Raw genomic sequence first — 15,527 nt, 5'->3', positions numbered from 1 at the left:
ACACACACACATGTGCACACATGCACATGCACACATATGCATACACACACCCCACCTTAAGTTGTTCCCCCCCCCCCACCAAGCCCTCTCCAATCAGATCCATTTAACTTTGTTGGCCTCATCCCTAACATATTTATGACATGAATTCTCTTCTCAGGGCAGATTGGTGTATCAGACCCTCTTCCCCTGTCTTCTCTATCTCCTCTCTGCTAACAACAACCTCTTGGGGGTTGCTGACGTGTGTGTGTGTGTGTGTGTGTGTGTGTGTGTGTGTGTGTACAAGACAGACTTGGTCAGTTTCATGTCTGAACTTGAATCATGATGGATTCACTACTAGATTGATGGCATTGGCCAAGTCATCTCATTTCTCCAAGCCCAGGATGATGGTTCCCACCAAAGGAATGTGACAGGTGCTAGGGAAAAGGAGTGGGGAGAGGATGTCATAAGGAGCATCTCAGAGAATACAGACCATGTATTTGTGGTCACCTTGCCATCTATAAAGAACAGCTCAATAAGCCTCTGCTTTACATTAACACAAACTGGAGAAAGGATCCCTTCAGTCTCAGAAAATGTCTCAGACCTTAGAGTTACAAAAACACTTCTAAGATGGGTCCCACTCATTCCTTCCCACCTTGCCTAATGTCCCCAGCAAAGAGCTCCTTAGAATACCGATGTTTCAGCAAGGTTCTCTGAAGGCCCATGTTGGAAGCATACATGTGGTGCCTATGAAAGTATATGGTACCCAGTGAATGAGAGAAAGTTCTGGGGTTTCTCTTGTCTCCAGGGCCAGGGTCAGGGCAGTAACTATGGGGCTTTCAGTACTAGGAAAGCATAGCCATTGCCTAGGGCAATGAGAAATGATTTCTGAGGTCCCCCATTCTCCCAGACATTCTCATACACTCTCTTGTTTCATCTGTTCTTCTCTGGTGGGTCTATAGATGGAAAAGGGAGGCCAGAGAGGTAGGCTCAGCTAGCTCACACATGGCTGAGCTCATGCTGGGAGCAGCCTCATCTTTTCACCTTTCAAGCAGATCTTGTGTAGGGCCTCTGCTGGCAACAGAACTATCATGTCTGTAACTTCTGAGGCATAGGCACACAGTGAGGTAGTATCCAGATAGCGCCACTGGCTAGAGTCCCCCCCGGGTGCTATTACTCAGCCTCTGGCCTATGCCAGACCTGTCTACAGCCCTCCTGCTTTCCCCAGTTAGGCACAGTCATCCCTGCCCCAAGGCTTTGTAAACTGTGATGTCTACTCATCTTGTACCTGGCTGTGCACTCCTACCTTAAAGCTTGTTCCTTAACGAGGCGCTGTACCCAAGCAGTGGAATGGAGGATGGTGCTCTGAGGGGGCCAAATGTTCTGAGTCACCAATCTGGACTTTGCCACCTTATCTCCTAATGCATGCTTTTCTCGAATGGAGCCTGAAAGCCTGAAATGATTGACGGTAGCTTTAGGACCTCCAGTAGCCTGGCAGCTGTAAAGCAGAAAGAAAGGGGAAGGGAAAATGTGTTTGGAAACATTTTGAACACCTTGAACTTGGAGGCAATCAAGGAGCCCTCACCTCCGCCCAGTGGAGCTGTGGTTCTGCTGAGACCAGAGAGAGGGCGCTGTTCACTGAGCCTTCAGCCAACACTAGCTCTTCTCCTTGTTCTGGGAGTCAAGGCTAAATGGAAGTTCAGCTTAAATAGCTGTTGGGAGGAAAAAGAGCTAAGCTGAAGAGAAGGCTACCACTACTTAAATTTCCTCTACAGTCTGGTGCTCAATGTACCACAGATCGGCTACTTCAGAAATCTACCCCAGTTTGCCCTGCCTTTCAAGCAGTAAAAGTGATGACCCATGAGGCTCAATGGCCTGTCTATACTGCAAAGAAAAGGATGGTCAGAAACACAGACCCAGGCCAAACTGACCAAACATTGAGATATCTATTGTCAGGGAGGGAGAGGAAGCTCAGATCATGGTGAGGGGCTGAGGAACAGCTGCAGCAGCCTGGGTGTGCCATTAGAGATTGTTCCACAGCATGGCTAGGGGAGAAGGTCAGTGGACTTGGGTCTCTGCTCAAGTTGGAACTGGATACTGGTAACTCCAGCAGTGGGGGCAGGACTGGCTGCTCATAACCCCTACAGTCTCAGGGGTGGTGGGGTGGCAGCCGTGGCTACTCCACAAAAACCTGTATGTTCAGAGAGCAATGGAGATAGGGAAGCTTGGATAGCCAGGAACAGTCTCTGGAGATGGGCTACATCAACATAGGCAGGCCTGAGGGGTACATTTTCCTCCTCTTCTTCTTCTTCCTCTTCCTCCTCCTCCTCCTTCTCCTTCTCTTGAGTCTCCAACTGGGAGAATTCAGACCATAAAGAATTCTGGTGGAGCCACAGCCCTTTGTTTGTCATCATCTCTCCTCTGCTGAAGCCACAGACCTCTCTCCCTCCTGACACAGGACAGTATGTGTTCAGTTCACAGACATGGCCACAGGCTCAGCTTCAGCTCTGAGCGTTGATGCTGGCAGCTCATGAACTCTCCTTGAGTTACATGAACACTCAGGCCCATCTGGTTTACAATAGCATGGAAATAAAGTAGTGGCATGTGGGAGAGCTGCCACCAAGACTGAAGTAGGTACTGGGTATAAGATGCTTATCCTAGAACTGGCAAGAGTTGCCCACCATGCTTCCCACGACCATGTGAGATGCGAGCATCATGATCACAATGAACTCTTCCTGTGGATCATTGATGCTTGAACAGTATTGGTGTGTGTGTGCATGTGCATGTGTGTTTAAACTATGTTATAACTGTCCTTAGTGCATGTGTCATTGAATCTGATGCTTACTACTAGAAATAGGAAAAAACAAGAAACAAAGTAAGAAAACCCACATGGGCTTTGAAATCAGATCCTTAATCAGATCTCAGACAATTCCGTGTGTCAGAACCATTGTCAGGATGGGGGTGGGGCACGAAAGGGACACACTTTGGTTTGTGAACAAGAAAAGCACCATTCCTGAGGCCCACGGCTGCCCCTGGGGCAGAGAGGTGGTCTGAGAAGCTTATCCGCAGGCTCTTATGGTCCCTGTAAGTACTGAGAATGAGTAACAGGCTCAGCAAGAGGCAGCTGGTCCCTCAAGACAAAAGTCTAAACTACAGAAAAGCAGTATTCACCTCAACGAACAGTTGTGAGGGCTGAACATGATGCAATTTACACAAACTTACATGGTGTCTCATGTCACTCAGGGAAGTCTTTGAATCCCTATCATGGAGCCCAAATCAAGTTGACTGAAGCCCCCAAGGGAATTTGTTGGCACACATGACTTATGTTGGAGCAGTCAGCTCACAGAATGTCATAAGGAAACCCAATCTATCTGTCTTTTTTCTCCATCTCTCAGCCCTACCTTTCTCCCGTCAATCTTTCTGGTGGAGGGTCAGCATAGATCAACACCGTGATCTCTCTCTTAACACTTACCTTAAAAGTGCTAGGTGCTGGGCTGGGGAGATAGCTCAGTTGGTAAAGGGCCTGCCATGCAAGCATGAGAATCCGAGTTCAGATTCCCATGAACCTACATAGAGAGCTGGGAGTGGTGGCCACCTCTTGTAACCCCATCCTAGCTGAGGGCCTGGGGAGAGACACAGATCCCTGAAGCTCATTGGCCAGCCTAGCCAAAGCGATGAGCTTCAGGTTCAGTGGAAAGTGATGGAGGTTGAGTTTGGGTGAGATCTTCAACATGTTGAGCCATGCTGAGCGTGGCAGCAGCACATAGGGTAACCTCTATCCACTGAGCTCTATCAAGGAAACAGGAAGAAATGAAGAAACGGTAGAATCCAAGCAGGGATGCAGGAAAGGATGGAGTGAGGACCATCTTGGCACTGAGACCTAGTATGGTTTATGAGTTGCTGGAAGGCATATGGCGCACACACAGCTTCTCCATTCACCAGGGCTTTCTAGCAAGAGCTTTATAAATGCAAGCCAAAGCAATATTCCTCTGCCTCCCATCCACAAGTCCTGTGCTGGGTTCAACATGGCTGCATAAGGGGAGGTGTGACCCAGTACCTGCCCCCTGGAGCATTGCCAGGCCTTTGATCCCCACAATCCCCATGTGTGCTGATGACTGCTGATAGCCTGAAACTGGTTGCTGTCTCTTCTATTTTACTTTCAGTCTTTCTTTCTGGGGAATACAGTTCTGCCATTATGCAGAGCTAATCACTCCATAATAAATGAAACAGATGCAGTTTTCAGGAATGAGGAATGGATGTGGTCATGGGGCTGTGGAAGATGAGGAATGGGCCTTCCACTTGGCCTTTAGGGCCATGAGAAAGGATCTAGACAACATAACCACAGAGGCCATAAAAAGCCTACTTGACCCTTTGTAGATATTGCTCATTGCCAGACTTGGCCTTGAATTTGGAATCATGAGGAGATACGTGTATCCTCAAGTCCAATGCCTGCTGCATTAATTAGCCAAGGTGAACTTGGGGACATCAAGGATAGAGAGCTAAAGTGGTCTCTAGAAGAAAAGGTATGGATAGGAAAAGAAATCTATAAAACCAAGTAAATGATAGATGGGGCTATCTTGAAGGAGAAAGGCTTGTGTGCGATCTAGAAACAAACGGTATTAGAGGAGAGTACAGGAGGCCTTGGAATCGCTGGGATGAGGAACAAAGATTAGAGAATTAGAAGATAATGTGTAAGCATACAAAAAGTTAGTACATCATTCTCCTAGCTACTTGAAGGATGGAGATAACAGTGCCTAGAGAGATATTAGAGATGGCTAGCTGCTTTACTTGCATAAATTTTAAAACTTTGTAAAAGAAAAAAAAAGTCATTTTAACCTTAGTAGTCTGTCGCCTTTCTGTTCTTCAATGAAAACAGTTATTAAAGACTGCTGTCTGCTGTATCAGGAAATCACACGAGCTGTGCCCAGCTACCCGTGAAGAACAGGCTGTGTAAAAACTAGAAGGAAATGTGCTTTTGCCTTGTGTTAGTTTCTGTTTTAAGGAAGCAGGGGTTGGAATTAATGACCCAGGATTCACAGAATTTATGTAAATTTAAGGATTTCTAAAATAATCATTAATAATGAACAAAACCTTAACAATGTAACTTTAGTATATAAAAGATGGGGTTCAGGCTCTCTGGCCAGGAGAAGGCAAAAGAATGGGAAAGGAGAAGGCTAAAGGATGGGAAGAGAGAAGGAAAAGAATGAGGACAAGAGAGAAGGAAAAGATGGAGAAGGGAAAGGCTAAAGCATGAGAGGAGAGAAGGCTAAAGAATGAGAACGAAGAATGATGAGAATCCTTGGGCAAAGAGAAAGCACTTGAACTGACAGCTTGCATCTACTACTGACTCCTTGTCATAATTGAATTAGCTCCCATTCCCACCTTTCACAGAATCCACCTCGTGCTGAGGCTAGACCTCAGCTATCCTGATCCTATAACGGCTGAGCATGTAGAATGTGGCTCTCAGGCTTCCCTTGATCTTCCTGTCTTCAGTCCAAATCTCCTCAAACTGGCCCTTTCTCAAGGACCTGCAGCTCAACCTGTCTACTACCCTGTTGCTTTTCCTCTCTGCCAGAGAGCTAGTGGCCTTTTGGGTCACACAGGAAAGACCAGAGACTATTGGAGAAGCTCCCAGCAGTGAATTAGGCACCAGGGGTGGAGTTGCAGAGGATCTGGGATTCTGCTTTCAAAACTGATGGCCCTTGTTTGTGTTGCTATGTTCATCCTTGGGAGAAAATGGAAACACAATGATTAAAGGCTGTCTCTGAGCCCCAGGGAGTCAGCTCTCAGAATTATTTGCGAATAAGTTTTCCGTCTTCTCTGGGAGGCCGTCAGGCTGGAGTTATTTTGGGAAGGAAGATTTAATATGATGAAGTTACTAGACGGGGTGCATCCCTGTTTGCAAATGCTTCCTGTCTGACTCAGAGGTGACTAACATTTCCTGCAAGTCATCGGAGACACCACTGGGGAGAGCGTCATAAAGGTGCAGGCTAGAACCGCAGAAGAAACTTGGTTCTGCCCCACCATAAACTCAGCAGGTCTGGCCTCAAAAATATCCAGGGATCTTGCTGCTTCCCTCAACCCACCTTGTTGTCAGCCTGATGGACAGCAGCACTTGCCCACACTCCCTTGATAGCTCTTGCCCTCTCCTGGCCATGAACAGCTCAGAACATTGAGCAGTCTTGCTGGAAGTCTGGTCAAGCCCATTCTTTCTTTGTCTTCTGTGACCACTCCCTTCACACCCCCTGCTGGCCCAGAACAACCCTCAGGAACTTCCCTGCCACTCAACTTTCACCTGCCAGCTTCTGCTGCTTCCTCCCAGGTCCTCCACTGTCTCCAGCCATATTGATCTCAGTGATGTTGTCTGTCTATTTCTCTCTACCTGGAATGCTGCTGTTCTTGGCTAGCTGTCCGCCTCTCCGTCACACCTTTGCTCGAATGCCACCTTCCCAGACACACCTTCCTGGTCCACTCTGTAAAACGATATCCCTTCTCTGCTTCAGCTGCCTTGACAGCATTGGTCACCCCTGGCATGCCACGTGTTTTATGTTGCTTACTGAGAAGACTTAACAACAAGGATGTCATTGTGTTTGTCTTACAGGCCAGAATCTGAACTGTTGTTAAGCATCCAGTCCAGTGTTGTGAATGTTTGTTGAAAGAATAATTGTCTGTGAGTGAATATGGCAGCTACTCTTGCAGGCAGGTTATGTCATGGTCACTGGGTCGCTAGATCTTCATTCAGTAGTATGGCCTTGACTAAGGTACATGCAAGCAAGTCTGTTTCCTCAAGATTATCCAACTTGAAGCTGGAGGGAGGGCTCAGTGGTTAGGATCATTCCCTGTTTTTCCAGGAAAGCCTAGGTTCAAGTCCCAGTACCCACTTTGTGACTCATAACTGTATATAACTTTAGTTCCAGGGGCCCTGATGCCATTTTCTGGCCTATGTGGGCACCAGGCATGCATGTGGTGCACAAATACACATACAAGTACAACACTCATTTACATTTAAAAAAATCTAACTCATAAGGTATCTAATGCAGTGAATGCACAGTGCTGAAGTCCGTGCCTGTTCCATAGTAAAGCTTCTGATTTGCTAGGTAGTGCCCTTATGTCATCTGCACACCATGTAGGTTTTGAAAGGGTAGCTTGGCAGGCTTATTATTTTTCCGTTCTCAGAGTGCAGGCACACTGGTTTGGCCAGATCTGAGAACTATCAACTCTGCAAGCCTCTCTTAGAAGACTCTACCAACAGGGCTGGGCCTATGAGGCCTTCAGGGTTAAGACTGGGATCATGAATGGAAGTTACAAGGAGAGAAATGTGCTTGCAAGAGATTAACCCCCCCACCCCCCTGCTTTACAGTTAAGCTTCTCCTATCTCTGGGATGGAGAGTCAAAATGGAGAGGCAGCCTTACTAGGGTCCAAAGGCCAGGGTCACATACTGCTGGGCAAAGTTGCTGGGACCACAGCTGGGTTCCTAGAGGAGGTGGACACTTAGTAATGGGGGCAGAGAGAGTGTGATGGGGACCCTGTGTGTGTACTCCCACACGCTCCCTTGGGGGGGCATTCATACCAATCCTGCAGCAAGGCTGAGAAAGGGAAAGCATGGTGAAAAGATAGGCAAGCGATAGACACTGTCCTGGTGACACACACCACTCTGCTCTCTGGGATTTCACTGTTCTCCATTACAGTTACCTGAAGTCACTGTCCTGGTGACACACACCACTCTGCTCTCTGGGATTTCACTGTTCTCCATTACAGTTACCTGAAGTCAGCTATATCATGGAATACTGAGGGAGAAATTCCAGAAGCAAGCAGTTGATAAGTATTAGAGTGATTGCTGTTCTGAACAGAGAGATGAATCTCATACGGCCCTACTCTGTCCTGGGACACAGACTGTTCCTTCATCTAATGTAACCACGCCATGCACACTACACACATGCTAATCATGCTTAGCCATCTTGATCTATCACTGGCATGACTGTTTTTCCATCAAAAGGTCCACTTCAAAAATAAAATCACATCATTTTTGGCCAATTAGCGCATCCACATGACTTTGCTTTCTAAAGGACCTAATGGACACAAAGTGCTGGGTTCCCTCTTCACTTTTGCCCTCCAGTCCTTCAGTTCTCCTCGGAGACTCCCAGTACTACAAGTTTGGGTTCCAAGGTTCATGCCTCACACACACACACACACACACACAGATGCACACAGACACGTGCACAGACACACACACACAGAGGCACACAGAAGCATACACACACACACACACATGCATATACATGCGTACTCGTACATAGTCACACTTCTTTTCCACATAGATCACCATATGGTTTACACCAATTTCTATGCTTTGCTTCTTTATCTCTCTCTCTCAGAGCTCTTCCCACCTCAGTGTATAGAAAGCTGCCTCTGATACCTCTGGGAACAGGCGTACAACTTAGTTTACTGTTGGTGAGCACTTGGGCTGTTTCAGCCATCTGCTACTGTAGGATGCTGCTGGGTATCTTGGTGCCACGGCCACAGCTGCAAAAGCCAGCAGCTGTGAGATTGCTTAGGAAGATGCAGAAAGGGAGAGAATGTAGCTCAGTTGCTGACATGAGGCAGAAGTCACAGAGACGGCTCTCTTACAGCTCAGTAAATCTAACTGCTAAAGGGATACCAACTCTTGACATCCCCTTGCTTCTTGTAATCTATGAAACAACTTTAGTGCTTCTTAATTCATTTAATGGGTTTTGGGGGAGTTGGGGTTGAGGGTGGGGGAGGCTGCTTCCCAGACTCTTCAACTTCCTAACTTTATGACTCACAGCAAGCTTCTAACATGTTAGGGTCCTGGCTGACTTTGTATGACACAAGCATGTAAGAGCACCTGCCTCAGAAGACCACTCCAAGTACTAAGATTAGGTTGGCTGCTTAGATTAGGGTTGGCCCCACAGCAAACCTTGAATAAATGGGAGCTGCTGGGTTGGTTCTGCAAGTGAGGAAAAGAAAACAGCCTCTTCATTCCTCAAAGACAGAGCTGTCTTGGGAACAGGGATCCAGCCCCCACAGTGAGAGAATCTCAACTGTGAGGGCCTAGGGACACATTCCTGAAACAGACAGCGGTCCTGAACTACAGTGGTAAAAGTAACGATTGCCAGGGGAGTCTGGCTGGCTCTGCTAGATGGTTCCAATCCAGCTCTGCATCTAAAAACTGTAGCTCATTAAATCTAAGCTGCCTACCGAGTATTAAGAAATATGATTGTCTTATTGAGGGAAGGGGAGAAAATGAGAAATGTAGGGAGGAGGAGGGAAGGAGGGAAGAGAAACAAAGGATCAAGTCTGCCAGCTACAACAGTAGGATGCCACTCTTGGCTGCCCAGATGTTGTCTAGGCACCACATCCTCGGGATTTGTTTGTTTGTTTGCCTGAGTGCCTTGGCTACCAAGTCCAGTTCCAGCTTTTGTCCAATCCCCAGAAGCGGACTAAGTGCCCAGCAGAGAGGTTCCTCAGGGTTCCCCTAAGACACTAGCACAAAAGAGTAGCACCCCCTTTCGGAATCTTTACCCAAATCATTCTTCTAACACAATTTATCTGACTCACATGCTGTGGTCTTTCCGCTAAAATACTGAGTGGTGTCTTTTTTTCTGCTTAGCCTAGCTCCTGCATCATAACTTGTCTTTAAAAAATGTTAAATAAAGCTCAGAATTGATGAAATCAAATCCTACACAAGGAATTCACGGCTTTCAAGTTGGCAGTGCCCCCCTGTCTATCCCACTGTAAACCCGGACTCAGAGAGTAGATGCCAGGTTCAAAGTCACACAGCCAAGACTGGGACTGAGGGGCCAACCATGACCTCAATTCCTAAGCCCACGTTCATCCCACCTTCTGGAGTGACTGGCTTCTCTGTTTGGGGGTGAAAGGTCACTGACATCCCTCACAAGCACATTGTCCTTATTGGGTCGCTTTTCCTTCCAGGAAGTCTACACTGCTGGTCAACAATGGATTTGCCATTACTGCAGCGTTGCTGATGGCCTGCTCACTCCAGGCAGGAACCTTTGAGATGCTCATTGTGGGACGGTTCATCATGGGCGTGGATGGAGGTGAGACTTCACCCCAGTTGGGGAGGAAGGCCATAACACTCCCGGGGGCTCGTCTAGAGTGGAGAGAGGTGCTGGAGGCTGAGATAACAAGATTTTAGAACTCCACAGAAAGTAGGGCAGCCAGGGGAACTAAATCCTCCCCTACACAGAGCTGTAGCAACCAACCTGAGAAAACCAGGTTTGGTAGAGCTGAGTCACTGCCAAAGTCCCAGATGGCTTACAGTGTGCCATGCCACCCTCTGATGAATTATTTATAAACTCTATATTCCAAGTGGTAAGATGCAAGCTCGGCCAAGGATCTTGTGCTTATGACTTCTCATTCTTCCATTCATTCACCACATATTAGAATACCAATTATGTACTGGGGAGGACCCTGCTGCTGGGGGCAGAAGGCATCTAAATTAGGTTCAAGTTCTAGGAAGAAAACAAGGTAGAGCAGAGGGTTAATAAGGAGGTTTTTAGGAAAGCCAGTTAGGATTGGGAAATGTAAGCAGAAGACCAGAATGAATGGAGATTGAGAACTGACTGAAAATCTGAGGAATCAGGTTCTCAGGAGAAAGGAGAGTGGTCCTGAGGTTGAAGGTGATTGGCATTTCTTCTCCCCACCACCCTTTTTTTCTTTTTCTTTTTATTAGATATTTTCTTTATTTATATTTCAAATGATATCTCCTTTTCTGGTTTCCCCTCAAAAAACAAACAAACAAACAAACAAAAACAAAAAAACAAAAAAACAAAACAAAAAAACCCAACCCTGTTCCTTCCCCAATTCCCCTGCTCACCAACCCACCATCTTCTACTTCCTGGCCCTGGCATTCTCCTATTGTGGATGCCAGCAAGTGCTGGCTGACATGAGCCTGATATAGCTGTCTCCTGAGTAGATTTGACAGTACCCAACTAATACAGAAGTAGAGGCTCACAGCCATCCATTGGACTGAGCACAGGGTCCCCAATGAAGGAGCTAGAGAAAGGACCCAAGGAGCTGAAGGGTTTGCAACCCCTTAGGATGAACAACAATATGAACTAACTAATATCCTCAGAGATCCCAGGGACTAAACCACCAACCAAAGAATACACATGGTAGGACTCAGGGCTCCAGCTGCATATGTAGCAGAGGATGGCCTAGTCCGTCATTAATGGAAGGAGAGGCCCTTGGTCCTGTGAAGGCTCTGCCCCAGTGTAGGTGATTGGATTTCTGAGGAAGAGTGAGGGGCCAAGGAGCCTGGAGCTTGGTGAGAAGGGGAGTGTGGGAGCTGAGGCTGAAAGGGAACCAAGGCCAGATAGTGCAGCCTACAGTTAGGAACAAGTGTCAGTGCTGAGTCTGAGAGGGAGCCAGAAAGGGCTGAGAGGAAAGGGCATGGATTGGTTCATCAATGCTACCATATCCATGAGCACTTGGATGTGAAGTGCAGTGTAGATGCAGGAGTGGGGTCTGGAGGACCAGGGGCAGCCTGTGTGACAGGCTGACTGTGTGGCAGGGCAGACAGAGAGGAATGGCCAGGCCCTGCCAAGGGAGTGAGGTTTATAGACTCAAATTACTACCAAAGCAAACTACTTTTGGCCTAATCCTGCAGATCTGTAGAGCAAAGACTCTAAGCCTCAGTATCACCAACCAGCTCTTCTTAGTTTGTGTTTCATTGCTGTGAAGAGACACCATGACCAAGGCAACCCTTATACGGGAAAACATTTCACTGGGGTGGCTTACAGTTTCAGAGGTTCAGTCGGTTGTCATCATGGCAGGAAGCATGGCCGCATGCAGGCAGACATGGTGCTGGAGGAGAAGCTGAGAGGTCTACATTGAGCACTAGGAACCTCAAAATCCACTTCCACAATGGCTTACTTCTTCCAACAAGGCCACACCTACTCCAACAAGGCCACACCTCCTAATAGCGCCACTCCCTATGGGCCATGCATTCAAACGCGTGAATCTAAGGAGGCCGAACCTATTAAATCACCACAAGCTCTAAATGCTCTATCCTTTTCCTCTTTAAAGATTATTTTTATTTATTTTGGAGGCAAGCTGTGTGTCACTGTGTGTATGCGGAAGTCAGTCGGTGGCTTGCAGGATTAGATTCTCATGTTCTACCACATGGGTTCCAGGAATCGAGCTCAGGTCATTAGGCATGGTGTCAATCACCTTTACCCACTGAGCCATCCCACCTGCCTATGTTGTGTATTCTTAATGTTGTCAGCTAAGTTTGGGTTCTCTTGCTCAATTTGAGATAGAATTCATGAAGAGAGAGGCTTCACCCAACAAGATATTTGGGGCTTCTCACAGAATTCCACAGGCTCCAGAGTACAGCAGGAAGAGGAAGACCTAAAGTGCAAATACTGTACAATACATTAGCCACAGTCACTTGGCCAAAGCAAAGCCCATGGGAACAGCAGATAGATATCAAGCAAGAAAAGCACCATAGCTTTTCTTTCTAGCTTTCTGAGTCTCTTTCCCTTGCACCATAGAGGGATCAAATAGCAAGGCTGCCCTGGTTGGATGATGCCAGAATGAAATCATCTTGTGTGTGAAGTACTTGGTCTGGCAGAATCCATGCCTGCCTGCGCCCATCCCAGGCATGGGGGTGGGGGATATTCTTGTCAGGAGTGCTGCTGCTGTAAGTTTAATTCTAAGCTTGTAAGGGGGCAGATCCAGGTTTGGAATCAAGACAGAAGAAGACTGGGGGGGAGGGGGGGGAGGGGAGTGCTGCTTGACAGCTTCCCCAGTGAAGCCCGGCCATGCTCGCTGGAGGTTTTCATATTTCATCAGCCGAGTTCTCCTTGCCTTTGACAGCCTCCCGACTCAGGCTGCACTTGTTGCTTTCTGAATTTCCATGTTCACAGATGAATGCAATTCTTTCACATCTGCAGTCTCAAAATAAATGCCTATTAGGTCCCCTCTCCTGCGAGCTATTCAGAAAGGAGCAAAAGAAAAGGAAGAATAGGAGAACATTTAAAACACTCTGATTTCTGGAACACAGACTCTTGAAGCTGTGCCAAGGCCCAAAGACCATGTGTCCTTTATTCTCACCAAATCCTTAGAGCAGAGAGGGCAAAGCAAGGGCGTTTGAGGTAAGGAAGTTGTACAGGAAGAGAGGAAAACCAGACGGGCTACGTTGGCTGTGTGTTTATAATGAAGAGTTCAAATCCACGGCTGGGGGTGCCACTCAGTGGTTGGAGTGCTTGTGTAGCATTCACAAAGCCCTGAGTTCAGTCCCCAGTGCCATATAAAACCAGTATGATGCCTCATGTCACATGGGAGGTGGAAGCAAGAAGATCAGAAGTTCAAGGTCATCCTTGACATACTTCACTACATACCGAGATGAAGACCAGTCTGGTCTGAGACTCTGCTTAAAACAAAGTAATCCTGAACATTCTAGAAGTAGTAGAAAGATCTATAATAAAACACCATTTGCCCAGTTTCTCATGGAGCTATTGAATTAGATTTTAAAAATGTAGGACATTCCTTTTGTCCCCCTAGTAGATTTAGAGAAATATCAGCATACTATTTTTATACAGTAATAAATATGATTCAATATGGCACTGGAGACAAATTCACACAGATTGCAGAATTAAAAGTGGGAATTTGATGTGAACAAGAAGTTGAGCCAGTCTGTAAAAACCTCAAAACCCGCCCCTAATGAGGCTCTCTTAGCTTCCACAACCTTCTGTACCAGCACCGCCAGCTGGGGACTAAGTACAAATACACGAGTCTGTGGAGGGTGTTTCCCATTCAAAACACACTCGTGGTGTTAGTTAGCAGAATTGATTCCTCCCCAAGGCTCCAATGGAGACTGTGTGCATGGCCTCATCCCCAACTTTTGATGCTGCCCAGTATTGTCACTTGGTGGTTCCAGGCTTGATGCTGCCGCACTCCAACTTTTTATCTTCACACCATCTTCTTCCTTACAGGTCTCTGTATCCTCATTTGGCTTTCCTATAAAATGCTAGTACTCAGTTTAGGCCCATCCCAAAACCCTATCACCTTGTCTGGACATACTAATACTGATAAAGACCAAGTCAACAAATTATGCCAGACCCATCGGTAATTGGGGATAGAGACTGAAATGTTCGCCTCCTGCTGTAGGAGGTGAAGTTGAACAGAAGCAAGAAGGATAGATAGTCATTAGCCTAGGATCTCTGAGGACAGAGGATTTGAAACAAACAGAAGAACCAAAGTCAGAGCCCTAGATCATACTGAGCCCAGAGTGTTCACTGCATCCCAAGGCTCACACATCTAGAGAGAATGGATGGCAAGGAAGAGGGTCAAATGTTTAACAAGGCTGCTTAGGAACGGGGATGCTTAGTGAGTGACAAACCAGCAGGACAGATGGTGCCAGGCATGCTAGGGCACATCAGGGGATCAGGGGCCTGATCCCAGGCTTATCTTAAAGCTTACTTCCTCCACTGGCAAAGCCACCGTTACCATAAATTAACACCTGAATGTGCACCAGTAACTCTACCAATCCATCTATCCATCCATCCATCTATCTATCTATCTATCTATCTACCCCAATATCCAGAATACAGTGGTTCATGCTGCCCCATAACTATACCTTATTCAGAGAGATGACAATTTAGTAATGCAGGTGACTATCACCCAAACAATCTACATTCTCTGGGCTATCTCCAGCTAGCATATTTTATAGAGAATTTGAATAAAGGCAGCTAGTTGTCCACAGTTCAACCTTGCTATGCTGGATAGGGCTCGGCCTTGTCTTTGAGATTCATGTTGTTTGTGTTTCTCTCCTATGGCCTCACACACATTCTTCTCATTATCATCATCTACTTAGTGGAGAGTGGCATATTCACAAGGCTACTACATCTCCTGTTTCTCTCAAGGCACCATCTCAGTCAAAGGTCAACTAAGAACATATAGCAGTGTGTGCACATGGAGCGTGTGTAGCTCCTTTTTATAATACAAAGCACAAATGTGCTTATAATACAGAGAGGGTGTGGCCTCTTCAGTCCCTCCTGTCTACTCTTACCCCCAAGGCACCCGTGAGCTAGAGAAGTTAACGCCACACTGTATTAGATATTTCCTATTGCCATGATTAAAACAAACAAACAAACAAACAAAATCATGACCAAAAGGAGTTTATTATGGCTTATGGTTTAAGAGGAGAGAGTCTATCATGGTAGAGAGGCATGGTAGCAAGTAGCAAACATGGCAGCAGGAACAGGAAGTAGAGAGCTCACACCAGGAGCACGAAGCAGAGAGAACAAAGTAGGACAAGGCTATGGAGTCTCCAAGTCCGCAGCTGTGATGTACTTCCTCCAGCAAGGCTCTACCACCTAAACCTTCCCAAACAGCGCCACCAACTGGGGAATAAACGTACAACTACGCAAGCCTGTGAAGGACATTTCCCATTTAAAATGCTTTACGTCCTCATGGCCATGAGCCACTCTGCTTCTTCCCCATGGCAGTTGTCTTCAATGTGAGCTGATGAGTGTTCTCCTGTGGTCTTGGTGTAACCAGCAGG

General features: G+C 46.8%; 1 protein-coding gene across 8 annotated transcripts in view; it reads left to right on the top strand.

Moving 5' to 3' along the window:
• The window catches only part of Slc2a9 (solute carrier family 2 member 9), a 140,814-nt gene that overhangs the window by 34,363 nt on the left and 90,924 nt on the right, over window positions 1-15,527 (top strand). For all 8 annotated transcript variants that reach the window (XM_031341952.1, XM_031341950.1, XM_031341949.1 and 5 more), the window contains one exon: window positions 9,932-10,056. In XM_031341952.1, coding sequence (XP_031197812.1) covers window positions 9,932-10,056 — 125 coding nt within the window. The remainder of the gene's footprint in view (window positions 1-9,931; window positions 10,057-15,527) is intronic.

Source organism: Mastomys coucha, unplaced genomic scaffold (genome assembly GCF_008632895.1).
Source record: "Mastomys coucha isolate ucsf_1 unplaced genomic scaffold, UCSF_Mcou_1 pScaffold22, whole genome shotgun sequence".
NCBI lineage: Eukaryota > Metazoa > Chordata > Mammalia > Rodentia > Muridae > Mastomys > Mastomys coucha.
Note: the sequence above shows the minus strand (reverse complement) of the source record. Positions and strands in the feature narration are given on the sequence as shown.